The following is a 16,009-nucleotide window of genomic DNA, read 5'->3' on the forward strand; positions in this document are numbered from 1 at the left end:
TCTCTGCTTGTACAGCCATATCAGAGGTCCCCAGCTCAAATATAGTTTTACATCAGAGCCGGGGCCTCTACTTTTCGTGGTCGATATAATTTCCGCCCGCAGAGCTTTTCTCTCCGAGCCTCCATCTTCAGCTGGATCAATACCTCCCTATTCCCCAGCCCTTGGTCTGACCCCTGGTAATCACCTGACTTCCCATGCAGCCCCCAGGCAAGGTCAAGGGTCAAATGGCTGTATAGATCTGAGCCTTTGATCAAATCAGAGTGCCCGGTGGTGCACTCACATGCAGGTGCCAGGAAGGGTCAAGAGGAACTACTTTATATATCTTTTTTTTCTCTTCTCAAAGGTTGAGAAGGTTGAGAAGGTTGAACGGTGGTGACAATGTTAGTCGAGTTGTGTAAAGGGTAGAAGCCCAGTGTTAGAGACCATGAACCCTGTGGTGCCGGTAGACTATTTACAGTGGGAAAACATAACCACTGGCCTCTCTCTTCCTTTCTATTGAAAAATCGAAATCTTTTGTTTGCTCCAGCTTTGGTTTACAGCAACTCAAGGCATTGTGCGCTCTTCCGTAGCGCGCCCAGAAGAGAGGTTTATTTGTTGCATTTTCCCCTTGTTTGTTATGCAATCAGAATAATCTCAGCATCCTTTCGACCCCCCAGCCTCTATGATGACTCATCATCATGTTGAGACTGAGAGGGGCATGCAAGAAGCATCACCTCCATGAATTATAGATGTCTGAATCCTGTAGGAAGAAGTGCTTAACATGCTCTGTGTTGCTCTGTGATGCCATGGAGAGATCCACGGCTCTGGAGACCTCCTGGGCTGCTGCTAACAACATGGCTGGTGGTTGGTGTCCTGGGGCACTAGGAGCGGTGGCAGAGGCAGGGTACCCCAGCAGGGACAATATCTGCATCCTAAATGGCACCCAATTCCCTTTATAGTGCAATACTTTTGACCAGGGTCAAAAGTAATGCACTATTAAGGGAATATAGTGACATTTGGGACGCACATAATATCACACACCTCATCTCCGGAGGCACAGGAGGGAAATTGAGGTGGAGGAAATTGTGGCTGTTTCATGCGTAAAGCTACCATTGGATCCCAATGTATCTGGATGAGCCATTAGGCCAACACAGAGTGCCTCTGAGATCTCAAACAGTATGGAGTCTGTGCTTTTCACCACGCCCTCCAATAATAAACTAAGATGGCTATTTAAGACACTGTCTGAGGAGAACTGGCCCTGGATTTAGACCATTCTCTCTGACAACATGAAGATACCCAACTGTCTCACCTTTTTGTCTTTTCAACAGTGAATATGAGGTCTTATCATAATCTGTGGGTGGTTAAGTACTTCTGAGACTATTTTTGTTTGGCTGAGGCACAAATATTGATTGTTTCTGTATAACATTTTTGGAGAGAAAGCTGACAGTGAAATTTATGCACTACAAGCCTCCGTTCTTGTTTTGCATCCATGTGGATATCTCAAAGCCAGGGTGGCCCCAATCAGTATTCAGGCAGACAGCCCCCAGCAGACATTGATGCTGTGCCAGTATTTATGTCGCCGGGCAAGTTTCTCCCTCTCGTTCCAAGGCAAATTCATTGCAAGTCTCTTCAGAATGTGACAGGTGGAACTGTGTGATTAATTTGGGCAGTCGTTTTTAATGTGCTCCGGGATGCGCAACTCTTATTGTCTTCCCCCCACACACGTCTATTACGAAATCTGCCAGAAAAATGTCAGGAAGAATCATCCGGTTGGTTCCACCCTTGTCTCCTGTCTCGTCCTCAGCCCTGCTGCTTCATTCCAGGTCTGAGATATGAGGTTGTCATGGGGCTAGCTTAGCACTGAGAACCAGTCTGGACTGCTGTTTCTCTGTCTGAATAAATCTCCCGCTCCCAACGTGTTGAAAGCTGCGTGAATGTCAAAACCATGCGTTTGAGGTGTGGAGCAGAGGAGAGGGATGGGGAGGCTGGGGGTGAGGAAGGGGTAGGGGGGCAGAGAGACTGAACCATCCCGTGAAGCTAGTCCCTGGTTACATGCGGTTGCCAGGTGCAGATGTTGCTGCTCACTCTGCCTGCCTCCGAACCGGTAGCCAGGTATTCTCTCTCTTCCCTCCTTTTTTTGTTGTTGGGTGGGGGTTGTTTTTGAATATCCATGAGAGGACAAACCCACTGGGGCCTTGCTCCTGTCAGGGAACTTTGTGAGCAACATATCTCTCGGCTTTTAACAATGTCCCCTCTGACTGGTCCAGCCTGCCGTCATGCTGTTGGTGTGTTTGTGGTTTTGCATTTTCACCATTTGGCTAATGTGTTCCCTCTTCTCACTTGGCCCTAGCTGGCTACTACAGTACAGAGGATGTTCTCTCAGTTCAACAGTGAGGGAATGGGCGAGTGCTGCTCTACCCAGCCACTTTACAACCATATTGTACAGGATGGCATTGGCCCAATTTGGGCTGTCCCGGACCAAAAAAATATTGGTCGGCCTAGAGTCGTCTGTTCTTTAAAATGTGTAGTTTTCCATATATAGACACACCCTATGTTTGAATAAAATCAACTATATGTAGGCTACAGTACTTTGCCTGATGCTTTAAGTACTGCAATTAAAAAGTATGACACACAAATTACTAAGGAGGGAGACAGAGATCAATATAGCCTAACCTGAAAAAAGAACAGTTCCCAACCCGAACCACCTCCTCCCGCTGCTGCTGGCCTTCGCAGATTCTGACATTATGCTCCAGAAGTTGCCGGTAATAGGCCACACCAGCGGTCGGCAACCTTTTCCACTTGGAGTGCCAAGTTATCCTACCATTTCTACTGATCTGCGCGCCAGTTACGATTTACATATGCACATTTTCATGGAACAGTTTTATTTCATTTATAATAAATTCTTTATATCTCAAAATCAATGTCATGTGATTAATCAACATTCTATCTAAATGAAAATGATACAAATCTATAAGTAACTTCTATTGCCAATATGTAAAAATAGCCTACACATCTAACAAATAACAACATTGCAGCCCGCAGGTAGAAAATATCCTGATAAAAAGAAATACATTGGCTATACATACAGTAGCCTGTCTGCAAGGAACTTGAAACATTGTATCAACTATTAACTTGAGTTTCCTGGGCCAGTGAGTTCCGGACGGACAGACAGACAGACAGACACAGCTGCAGGGTATTTGCGCAAGGCATAAGAAGTAATCAGGAAGGCCTTTTTCATGACATTTCCACAGGATCAGAGCATGACATTTTTTCCAGATTTCATGCTGAGTGGTTATCAAAAAGGAGAGAGCTGGAAAGATTTTTCAAATAGGCTACGTTGAGGAACTATTCTCATTCTCTATGGATGTAAAAACAGACTTAGTTTACTTGCTTTGAGAAGCTCCACAGTGAGTTAAGACATTCAGAAATAGTATCAGATCCCCAAATCCTACATTTGCGCGTAGGCCAGGTAGTCAAGGCCTAGTTCTATGCGGAATCAGGTCCTTACTCAAGATTGACAGGAGCGCTCCAAACAAAAGACAGTGAATAAATTGACAACTCGTGAATGGAATTAAATAAACCAACGCTTTTTGTGTAGCGTAGATTTTTGTGTCGACTCCTACAATGACAACGGTAAGACTGTTATAATAATATATTGAATGCATTAACAGAAATGACCGTAACCAAACAAACATTGTAGATGACAAATGATGATAATTAATGGTAAATGTACTACTGGTGTTGCTTGTGTGCCATCCCCGCAGCCTTCACACTGGATTAGTCCACTCAGACAGGCGGGACTCAGACAGGCGGGACTCAGACAGGCGGGAATCAGACAGGCGGGAATCAGACAGGCGGGAATCAGACAGGCGGGAATCAGACAGGCGGGAATCAGACAGGTGTCTCTTGTCCCACAGTTGTGTCCAGTTGGCTGGATGTCCTTTGGGTGGTGGACCATTCTTGATACACACTGGAAACTGTTGAGCGTGAAAAACCCAGCAGTGTTGCAGTTCTTGACACAAACCGGTGCGCCTGGCACCTACTACCACACCCCGTTTAAAGGCACTGCACCCTCTGAATGGCACACATACACAAACCATGTGTCTCAAGGCTTAACAATCCTTCTTCAACCTGTCTCCTCCCCTTCATCTATCCTGATTTGAAGTGGATTTAACAAGTGACATCAATAAGGGATCACAGCTTTTGCCTGGATTCACCTGGTCAGTCTATATCATGGAAAAGGCAGGTGTTATTAATGTTTTGTACACTCAGTGTAGACTCAGCAAAGGCCTATAATGCTATGTAGTAATAGCCTGGAGCCATGCTAGCCAAACACCTCCCTGACAGACCCCCTCCATCTCCTCTATGTTTTTAGTGTTTGTTCTCACTTTTCACTTGCCTCTCCTACCCAAGTGAGAACACCTTTCCAGACAAATCACATGATTTCACATGAACTCTCACATGCGAAATCATGTGAAAACAAGTGTTTTTGGGACAGTTCACATGTTTTCATGTGCATTTTCATGTTATCACATGTTGCTTTAAACATTGTCACATGTTATCACATTAACTTCACATTAGATCACGTGTTTTTGGAACCATTCACGTGTTCACATGTGAAATGCATGTGTTTTTATCCATAAGGGCAACTCCATCCTTTACACTCTGCTGCAGGAGATGTTTCTTAACGGGTTGGCTGTGGGGGGAGGAGAGCTCTGCTTTGCTATTTTGCTATTATTTTCCTCCTTATCCTTCTCCTACTATCTAGCCCTCTGTGGCCTCCTCATCCTCTACTCGCATTCTCATCCTCAGTGATCATCTCCATTGCCCATGCATGTTTTTAGCTCGGCCCCAACAATAACAGTGGGAACTAGCATTACTGTGTGAGGCGCCCGGCTGTTGAGGTGCACACTAAGAACACATTTCTCCCAGGTCCCTGGGTATGATCTCATACCAGGATCTATTTACTTCCAGGCTCATTGTCAACAGGAAAATCCAGCACGGAGAAAGGCTGGTGTTTTTTTTGTATTATTTTTTAAAGGACTGAGTGGTAAGAGAAAGACAAATGTTGCTTCATTACAGGTTGTGTTGAGCCAGTAACAGGCTCATCTAGGTAGAAATATGTGACAATCAATTTGCTGAGAACCCCCGGCGCTAAATGGGAAAGTGATTGACAGGGGGCCTAAGCCACTTGCAGTTCTGTAATGCCCTGTACCTTTAATGAATGTATTTTGACAAGTAAAGCCCTGGAATTATGGTTTGTAAACATTCCCCGGAGAATTAAGGGACAGGCAGCAAACAGGATGTTTTTTTTCTCTAATACTGAACTCACTCTCACACACATGCACGCGTACATACATAGACACGTGCACACACACATACACACATAATTGATTGTACACAATGGAACATTTGCGTAGGCTTTGTGTTGTAAAAAGACATCTAATGTCAAGGCCTTTTGATGATCCTATCTTTCCCTCTCTTTCTGTTTCTCTCAGAATCGCTCTTTCTGTTTCTCTCTCTGAATCTCTCTTTCTCTCTAATCTCTCTTTCTGTTTGTTTCTTTCTCTCTGTTTCTGTCTCTCTCTCTGAATCGCTCTTTCTGTTTCTCTCTCTGAATCTCTCTTTCTCTCTAATCTCTCTTTCTGTTTGTTTCTTTCTCTCTGTTTCTGTTTCTCTCTCTGAATCGCTCTTTCTGTTTCTCTTTCTCTCACTCTCTCTCTTTCACTCACTGCCTCTGAATAGCATCAATGACTTTGATTAGTTCTAGAAAGGAAATCGATGCATTAATAATTATGTTCCCTCTTTTTTATCGACCTGACCTCCAGTTTAAATGTCTCAGCTCCCCTTCTCCTGTAAGAATGGTTCAATATGGGAGTTTAGGGCTTCACCATGGCCTTAAGATGTTATATAGACAGATATAACAACCACACACACACAGTCACTCATGTCATGTTGAGCCACAGAATCTCTTGACTTACCTCTGTCCCCAGTCAGGAGAAGTCTTCTGAATGAGATGATTTAAGGCCAGGAGTGTAGCTCTCTGGAGAGATCTTGGCCTCTGGGCGGTAGCATACCTGGGTTCAAATACTATTTGAAATGATGTCAAAAAATTAAGCTGGGCTTGATTGAGTTTGCCAGGGGCAATAGAACCAGTAGAGCCGTCACAAAAGTGCAAACGCACGAATCTAGCCCTCCAGGCAGGCTAAAGCCAACGCTAACCGTTTTTGATAGATTTTGAATAGTATTTGAATCCAGGTCTGGACTGTAGTGCTGATTGCTCCGCATTACTTAATTCTACATTTAGACCCACCATGCTACAACACAATGGACCGCTGTGTCTCCTTTGACCCAACGTCTCCCTTTGTGCCGGAGCTCTGAAAAGCAGTTAAACCAAATAAAGAGGGGCACTTAAATATGTTGCCACAGAAACTTAATTGACAGATTGAAGCCAGGCAGGCAGTGTTTTTCAGGGGGCCTTCTCTTCTCTATGGCTCTTTGCGTGAATAGCTTTTTTCTTTTCTATCTGGCTCCCCCACTGTGAGGTCCAGGACGTCTCACCAACCGGTCCACTCCTGTTTCCACAACTTCACTTCCCATTGTAGTGTGAGAGGGGCGGCCTGGAGGAACATTTATTCACTTTAAACACCTAATGAACGTGAGAAACGGAAGTAGAGAATAAATGAGAGAAGAGCTTGTGTGCCTTGTAAAGGAATGCTAGTCATGCAGGACACAGGTGGCTATAGAGGTTGTGGCATTCTACAGAATTATGATCTTAGTTTGATCACTTTTGGTGATGAGAATTTTCCTGCACATTAGGAAATGCAGATGAGCTTCATAATTTATATAAATACACTGAAAAACCGGTCTTACACACGGTTATATTAACAATTTTGCACTTTTCATGTAGCCTAACTTTGGCCAGCTAATAGCTTAACCACCGATCAAACAACATTATGGACTAAACGTTCAAATCCTGTTGCTGCAGGATTATTTTGCTGTAACAATACCGATCTAATTAAGATCCATACCTGTAGGCTACATCAGTATATTCTATATACAGTATACTACATATATACTACATCTGTATAAGCCATATGCAGTATACTATACCATAATTGCACATTTGCATTTTAAAACTTGTAGTCCTTTTCACAACTAGACTTGAAATGCATTAATGTTAACATACCAATGAAAAATGTTGTTTATAGGACATTATGATCTAATGATGTGTGGAAAGCGCAAATGATAAATTCACATCCTAATCAAAATAATAATGGACAAGTTTCTGTTGAATGAAAAACCTTCACTCTACAACACAGCTCATTATTCTTCTGTTTGTTTTTCAACCTTTTGTAAACCATTGTATTTGCACAGAAAACTCCAGAGTAGCGTTATTGTATTGTGTACTGCTTTTAAACCTTGAAAACTCTCTCAAACGCCACATTTTCTCTCCCTTCATCTTCCCTTGTTTGTGTTGAAAGCTGTCACTGAACAAGAAGTCACATAAAAATAACATATGCACTGATTATGAGTTTGTTGGTGGTGGTGGTTGGGGAAGGGGGGATAAAATGAATAATTCCTTATGTTTCCCTTTCTCTTCCCTTGTAGTGTGACAGCGAGAGTGACGTTGATGACAAGGTAAGACTTTTTTCTGTTTATTTTCCCCACCACATGAAGTGTACGTGAGGAGTTGTGAATAACAAATGTTGGGTTCCTGACTGAAGAAGAAGAAACAGCCTTCGGTTAAAGAGAGGAGAAGAATAACAGACTACTAGATGAGGATGAGTAGGAAAGAAACTGACAAGGAACACAGCTCAGTAAGGTATATATTTAGTTAGTTTTTCACAACGCAAATGATAACACTGCTTTTACAGATGTAAGAGAATGTTGCGTCTTCAACTCCTTAAACCTGTTAATGACACCCTCAGCCTGTACACAACGTATATCACATTCACATACAGTACAACAATGTGATGCAGAGAAGAACCTGCTTTTACAATATAGATCATACATCGCATACAGTGCATTCGGAAAGTATTCAGACCCCTTGACTTTGTTCACATTTTGTTTTACGTTACAGCCGTATTCTAGAATGGATTAGATATTTTTTTTCTCATCAATCTACACACAATACCCCATAATAACACAGCAAAAAAAAAAAAAAACATTTTTGCAAAAATACGGAAATATCACATTTCAAGTATTCAGTCTTTACTCAGTACTTTGTTGAAGCACCTTTGGCAGTGATTACAGCCAAGAGTCTTCTAGGGTATGACGTTACAAGCTTGGCACACCTGTATTTGGGGAGTTTCTCCCATTCTTCTCTGCAGATCCTCTCAAGCTCTGTCAGGTTGGATGGGAAGCATCGCTGCACAGATATTTTCAGGTCTCTCCAGAGATTTTCAATTGGGTTCAAGTCCTGGCTCTGGCTGGACCACAAGAACATTCAGAGACTTGTCCCGAAGCCACTCCTGTGTTGTCTTAGCTGTGTGCTTAGGGTCATTGTACCTGTTGGAAGGTGAACCTTCGACTCAGTCTGAGGTCCTGAGCGCACTGGAGCAGGTTTTCATCAAGGATCTCTCTATACTTTGCTCCGTTCATCTTTCCCTCGATCCTGACTAGTCTCCCAGTCCTTGCCTCTGAAAAACATCCCCACAGCATGATGCTGCCACCACCATGCTTCCCCAGTAGGGATGGTGCCAGGTTAACTCCAGACCTGACGCTTAGCATTCAGGCCAAAGAGTTCAATCTTGGTTTCATCAGACCAGAGAATCTTGTTTCTCATGGTCTGAAAGTCCTTTAGGTGTCTTTTGGTAAACTCCAAGCGGGCTGTCATGTGCCTTTTACTGAGGAGGGGCTTCTGTCTGGCCACTACCATAAAGGCCTGATTGGGGGAGTACTGCAGAGATGGTTGTCCTTCTGGAAGGTTGTCCCATTTCCACAGAGGAACTCTGGAGCTCTGTCAGAGTGACCATTGGGTTCTTGGTCACCTCCCTGACCAAGGCCCTTCTGGCTCAGTTTGGCCTGTAGGCCAGCTCTAGGAAGAGTCTTGGTGGTTCTAAACTTCTTCCATTTAAGAATGATGGAGGCCACTGTGTTCTTGGGGACCTTCAATGCTGCAGGAATGTTTTAGTACACTTCCCCAGATCTGTGTCTCGACACAATCCTGTCTCGGAATTCTACGGGAAATTCCTTCGACCTCATGGCTTGGTTTTTGCCCTGACATGCACTGTTAACTGTGGGACCTTATATAGACAGGTATGTGCCTTTCCAAATCATGTCCAATCAATTGAATTTACCACAGGTGGACTCCAATCAAGTTGTAGAAACATCTCAAGGATAATCAATGGAAAAAGGATGCACCTGAGCTCAATTTCGAGTCTAAGGTCCTGAGCAAAGAGTCTGAATACTTATGTAAATAAGGTATTCCTGTTTTTACTATTAATACATGTGCAAAAAATAAATAAATAACTGTTTTCAATTTGTGATTATGGGGTGTCGTGTGTAGATTGATGAGGATTTTTATTTATTTAATCTATTTTGGAATAATGCTGTGAAAATTCAAGGGGTCTGAATACTTTCCCAATGCACTGTATATCACACTTTTATGTAGGTTTGAACATCATATTCAAATTAATTTCATGCATGAAAATACACTACTGCTGTCCCTAATATCCTAGTGATAGCATTGCAACTTGTATCACAGTCTTTATGTTGTTAAATGGCAGATTTCTAAGTTGCCATCAGTTATAAATCATCTGTCAGTCTGTTTGACAGCTGTTGGTGAGTGTCTATAGAGTGTTTGTAGTAATACCAATTTCACAACTGAACACTTGTTTATCTAAGTCTTATGGGGTGGCTGGCTCCTTCATCTATGGCTGCTACCAGCATCAGCACCACCAGCCAATCCACCATGAACCACCAATGGGAGCCTCACACATCTTAATTCCCCCGCAGTTTAGCAATTACCCCCTGGTAAATGAATGAGATAGCATGTCTAATCTCCTGTAAGCTTAGCTCCCAGTTCTGTGGAAATGTCTGCGGCTCTGCTCACCCTATAAATAATACATTGATAGCAGAAGCATCATTTGCATTAACTGTAGCTTTGGCAAGTAAATAGGCTTTTATCTCTTCATTGAAACAAAAAGTGAGTGAGTGAGTGAGTGAGTCAGGGAAGAGAAGGGGAGCCTCGCTCTCGCCCGTCAGTTTGACATGACAGGAAGGGGGGTTTTCAGGACCTGTCAGTTTCCATACAGCTCCCTGACATCACTATGGGGGAGGAGGGGGAGAAGGGGGAAGGGGAGGAACTACCCTACAGACAGAATATCCCAACTCCGTATCCTCAGGTAAACCCGCCCACCATCCCTCCCTGCTGTTCTATGTCCATAGCCCACCTCCCACCCCTGCACCTGCCACATGGAACGTTCATTGCTAATTTGCTGCATGGGAAATAGGAATGTCATATAGTTTATGCCGGTGGATTGCATTAACTACGTATGTGTTGTTCACAACATGTGGGTGTGTTTCTCTCTCTCTCAGTTCAATTCAAGGAGCTTTATTGACATGGGAAATATATGTTAACATTGCCAAAGCAAGTCTCTCTCTCTCTCTCTCTCTCTCTCAAGGCTAATCCATCAGAATCATTTTTTTGGGGTATTTAGTGAAAGCATAGGGAATGGGGTGTGGTTGGTTCATATAAGTGCAGCAGTCTTGGGTTTGACTGGTGGTGGTTAACTTTTACCAGGCCGTCTGTCCATGGGGCTTGTGAAAAATGTGCCACCGTCCATAGAAACCAGACAGAGCTGACGCCCATCACGACGAGGCCGTTGTGAATTCCTAAAGTACTACTCTCTGAAAGGGCACCATGTCTTTCATGTTCATTACATGAGCTAAAAAATAAAGTCTGTGTTTGGGTAAGGCTCCTCAGCCGTAGTAAACTGACCACTTATAGATCCAGGAAATGGAGAGGACTATTACCTTCATCAGGAAGACAGAGTGGCTAAATCATCCAGAGAAAATTGCATGATGGGAGTCAGAGAGATGTGGAAAAGAATTTGACAAGCAATCAGTCGAGTAAAATCACCAGTGTAAAATTGGTTTTCATGAGGGGAAAACAAACACTGTCATTTGTAATTGGCCAAACTTAGAATACCTGTGCTGTTTAATTTGCATCATGTTAACTGTAACAGGTGCTGCCAACTCCTCTTGCTCCTCTGGCTCGCAGCAAAACAATGGCTGTTTTCTTTCACTTCAGACCAGCAGCCACCTGAATGCCCGCATTGTCAGGTTGAACAGATTACATCAATTAGAATATTGCTTGCAGGTGTGTCCGTTGTGTGCAATCAGTTACACTTACTGTATTTGAATACAACAGTCTGGTAGCCAGGATGATGTATGTTACCACAGGCCAGCCTGGCTAGATATGGACACTTCGTAAAAGCATCATATTCCAACACACAGCAGATAAGACTGCAGATGTATTCCAAATGTATTCAGTGTGTGTTTTCTTGAGATTGCTAGATCATCTCTACTTGAGTCCTATGTTGTCAGTAGGGATGTTTATGTAGATTCACCTGCCTGGCTTTGCCTGCCCCAGAAATACATGCAATCCCAGTCCCACTCAGATTGTTTTCCTATGGCTAGTATTTCCTCCACGGAGCCTAGCTGCCATTTAAAGACGTGTGATTTTCCTCCATTATCTGAACATGATGTTTGACAATGAGAAGTATTCAAAGTCAGAAATAGTAGCCTTGAACCTGAATAACCCCAAGAACACCACAACAGAGGGGCCTGTGTGTAAACAAACCCTGCTGTACTGTCACAGGCTTCTTAGAGGAAATGAGTGGCCCATTACATTATATCATGGTCAAATGAGTCTCTGTGACTCTAATGATTAAACATTATTTATGAAAGCCAAGCAGTTCATACAAAGCATGTTACCCATCAGCCTGTTTCACACTAAAAATCTGTTCCTCAATGTCACTGATGTTTTCTATAAAGGCAATGATTCAGTGACTAAACTGAAACAGAAGGGCCAATTCTACCGAATTTATGATGTTGAAGGTTTTTAAAAATGAACTTTAAAATTCAGCATATGTTCCATCTTAAGTTATTGCATATCTAACACCACAGGACAGCTTTCCCAACTAAAATAAGACTACATTATGAAATTCCTGTTCTAGTAACCCATTTTATAACACCATACATGTTTCATATACATTTCAATTCCATGTATCTATTTGGACATTGTGTGGTATGATTCAAACTGGTATTAGTATTGTTTATACCGTATCTTTAACAGACTATTACTTGAGCACTAGCATATCTTGTTGTGAAAACTGGAAGTACCTGTGAGGGGTGAATGGTTACCTTCCCACACCCCTTTTTCTACCTTCCCTGCTCCACCCACAGTTTGTCAAAGAGCCAAAATGTACAACTTTTGACGTGTGCGTTTAAGCTACTTGAAGTGAAGATGGTCATTTTCTTTCATTCAAGAGGAAGATAAAAATAGGGAATTTGTCCTCCTCTCCATTTTCAAGAACTGCCCTAAGTGTGATCCTATCGTTATTATGCTGAGCTCGCCTGTCTGCGCTGCTGCTCCTCCAATTTCCTTTGTGTTCTTTAGCTTCTGCAAATACAACCATGGCTTTCTGTCTCTCCTCTCCATGTCTGGAATGCTAGCATTAGCCTCTAATTTGCTACTTCTCTTTACCAGTCTTCGCTAACACAGTGGCTGGCTTGCCCTGTCATGGCAGCTATGGTCTCATGCTCGTTCGCCCAGTGTGGACACACAGATCATCTAATTCCATTTGGTTCTATTTGGCAGGCAGGCAGGCATTCATTCAGCAGTAACTGTATCTGTCTCCCTCTCCCTCCCTCCTCCCTCCTCCCTCCCAGGGGACCATTACCATATCTCTGCTACAGCTCTTTAATGGTTTCAATACTTACTTGACAGGACAGCAAAGCTCTGACTTGATTGACACATTAATTCCTCCCTCCCTTATCTCCCGGCATGGGGAATGAATGGTGTATCACAAAGACGGAGCGTTTCTGAGAGCTTATCAGTAATGATTCGTCAGGTAGTATCCTCTTAGGTGATGTATCTGACGAGCGTGTCTGCTAAAGGTAACGTGCACCTACATACGGAGCGCCGTGTCCATGGAAATATAGAGCACAGTGTTACATCACCCACAGTTCACCCCCTTCTTCTCTCTTACTCTCTCTATTCCTCTCTCTCTCTCACTCTCTCTCTCTTTCAGTTTTATTATCTCTTTTCCCTCTCTCAGGGAATTTTGTCATATTATTGTCAATCTTGCTCTCTCTCTCTCTCTCTCTCCTATCCTGACTCTGTGTTGCTTTCTCTCCTCTCTTTCTCCCCTCTCCTTCTCCCCTCTCTTTCTCTCGTGTAACAGGAAAGAAAAAAGAGTATAAAATGTATCTGCCTCTGGCCCATTCCTCATCCATGCCCCCCTCCATCCCACGATCCCTGTGAGGCCCAGGTTCTCTCCCAGACTCCTCATATTCAATAACAAACAGCCAACCCACCAGGGTGCTGACAGCCTAATAGTTTTTTTACGGGGGCAAAATGAACTGACTTAATGTTTCAACACAAGTGATCATCCGTCCTCATCTCCTTAATGAAATTAGATTAAGTGCACCTGGGAAAGAGCTGAGGAAGCAGAATGCCTTGCCACCTTTAATTTAAAACCAATTTGCCAGCAATATTCCCTCCAGCTCGGGATTCTTCTGAGCAGATTCAAAATGGAGGACGAATGAGATCAGACCAGAGCTGACTGGTTTAATTCCAGTCCCCACAGGCAGCTCCAAATTAGAACTGACACCAGCAACATAGGCTTTAATTTGGAGATGTCATTTTTCGTCTCTCCTCTCTGCCTTTGTCTCTTCCTCTGTGATGAGCCATGTCTGCCGCTGGAAAAGGCTGTGTTTTCATCAGCTGGCGTCATGATGTTACTCCTGTAGCAATTACACTGGTCTGGAAACACTCTTCTGTTTCATTTATATTGGGCTGTTTGCAATGTTCTCTCTTCTCTAGTTTCTCCAGATTAAGCCTGTGTGTTTTTTCTGGTTGTCAAGAAATACATCTGTTGTACATTTAGTGCATCAACTATGTGGTGATTTTAGAGCACAGTTCATTCTTCTTTCTGACTGAATTTGAATATAAGTTGAGGTCTCCTAAGTGGCTCATTTAGAGATGAATTGTATCGTTTTAAGAGTAAGTGCTCTGCATAATACTGAAGTGTACCTGCTTAGACCTTTCCAGGACGATTTGGCTAATTGTCTGACATTTTCTGTATGAACACTTTCAGACAGGGTATAATTTCAGACAGGATATAATTTGACGAGTAGGGGTGGGGTGTAGATGGCGCGCAAAGTGAGCATATACAACCCTGTGGTGTGTTGAGAAGGTGGGTGATGACAGAGGGTTGCTTCAGACCCCTGCAGGGCCAGGCGTACCGACATTGCCAACTGACATCAGCAAAGCCTTCATTAGCAATACGTATCACAGTAACAGCAGTGACAGTAACATAGCAATGACATCACTAACCATGCTATGGCACCCATTTCATTGGCTGAATAAGCTACACTGGATTCCTTTCTAAAGGTTACTTTGACATGAACATAATTAATGTAAACAGAAACCTGTGATTGATAAAACAACTCCACTTTCTCCACTTTTCCAACCACAGAGTAGGCCCTACTTCTAACCTGATCAGAACAGCGTGTCCATGCTCTGGTGCAGTAGAGACAGCTTACGATCATAGTCATTGTGGAAATTGTTCTTGCCTGGACGAACTTCAAGTTTTGCTGCGTACTTGATCTCATGTTCACCACCCTCACCTGCTCCACTTTTGGATGGGGTTCTTCAAATACCAATTTCCTATCTCAGAACCAATGCCCTGGACTCTAATAGAATTGTAAGTGGAATTGTCGATAAAAATAAATCCTCTCTGTTCCATCTCCTAGTGATACAGCTGGTTCACCTCTAAAACCAAACAGCATAGCTGTGCAGGTTTTATTTAATAAAAAAATATATATTCTCATTTTGTAATGTGTTAACGGAGATGTGTTTGAAACTCAGGTAACCTCACACATTCTGCAAAACTGACTTCCATTATCCAGTCCAAGCAGCCATCAAGGCAGCCCATCCATTGTTTTCTTAAAGGCCTGTGTTTGAATAACAAGCCAAGTACTATAAAACATTTTCCACATCAGTAATAAAATACACATTCTGTCCATATTGGTAGCAGATGTTCTCGGGAGACAAAAAAAAATGGTTTGTGTGTTAGATTTGAGTGTTTCTGGTCCTGCTTATACATAGGAAATGTACGCTTTTCCTACACACTGCTCAGTAGTTGGTATTCAGACTTACCTTATATAGATGCGCAATGGGCTTTGCAGGTGTGGTTCCCTTGCGCTCGTTCAATACATTTGAATTAAACAGCTGAAAACCCCCCCACTTGCTGGCCAACAGATTTTCTTTACACACTAAATATATTGGTGAATAAAGAATTGTGGTTTGATTCATCCTAAAAGTTGCCATAATCAATTGTTTAAAGGTGAGAAAGGTGTACAGTAGGGGTTGACCAGTAGTCTTATAAATCTACCCCAATAATCCTCAGTAATCATGGAAGTGTGTTGACAGGCTCCAGGTCTAAACTGCTAAGTATGGTCTGTGTTACATAACGATGCAAATAGGTTACATGTTCCAAATTATTGTATAACTTGTAATACCTTAGCCTAATATTCTATTGCTAGCGATCTTCAGGAACAACCACACTAATGTGACAGAGGAAAGAAAGGTAAACTAATAATGGAATGGAATGATGCAAAATGAAAGGAAACAAACACTACATTTTATGACAGTACAAAACGTATGTGGGTATAACTGACGGTGGCTACCAATAGTGGCTAATATTTAACATGATACAAATTGTAAAAAATAGAGTGAAAAGTCTAGAAATCACAAATCAACTTGGTAGGTTTGGTGCTATACTGTCATTTGCGC

The 16,009-nt window shown here is 42.8% G+C and overlaps 2 protein-coding genes across 3 annotated transcripts in view; both read left to right on the plus strand.

Moving 5' to 3' along the window:
- Nucleotides 1-7,775, plus strand: part of LOC115200333 (fibrosin-1-like protein) — a 324,458-nt gene extending 316,683 nt beyond the window's left edge. For both annotated transcript variants that reach the window (XM_029763305.1, XM_029763306.1), the window contains one exon: nt 7,591-7,775. In XM_029763305.1, the coding sequence (XP_029619165.1) occupies nt 7,591-7,668 (78 nt within the window). In that variant the 3' untranslated portion in view covers nt 7,669-7,775. The remainder of the gene's footprint in view (nt 1-7,590) is intronic.
- Nucleotides 7,591-16,009, plus strand: part of fbrsl1 (fibrosin-like 1) — a 139,184-nt gene continuing 130,765 nt past the window's right edge. The window contains exon 1 of the mRNA XM_029763300.1: nt 7,591-7,620. The gene's annotated coding sequence lies outside the window, so the exon portion shown is untranslated. The remainder of the gene's footprint in view (nt 7,621-16,009) is intronic.

Source organism: Salmo trutta, chromosome 9, assembly GCF_901001165.1.
Source record: "Salmo trutta chromosome 9, fSalTru1.1, whole genome shotgun sequence".
In the NCBI taxonomy this organism is placed as follows: domain Eukaryota; kingdom Metazoa; phylum Chordata; class Actinopteri; order Salmoniformes; family Salmonidae; genus Salmo; species Salmo trutta.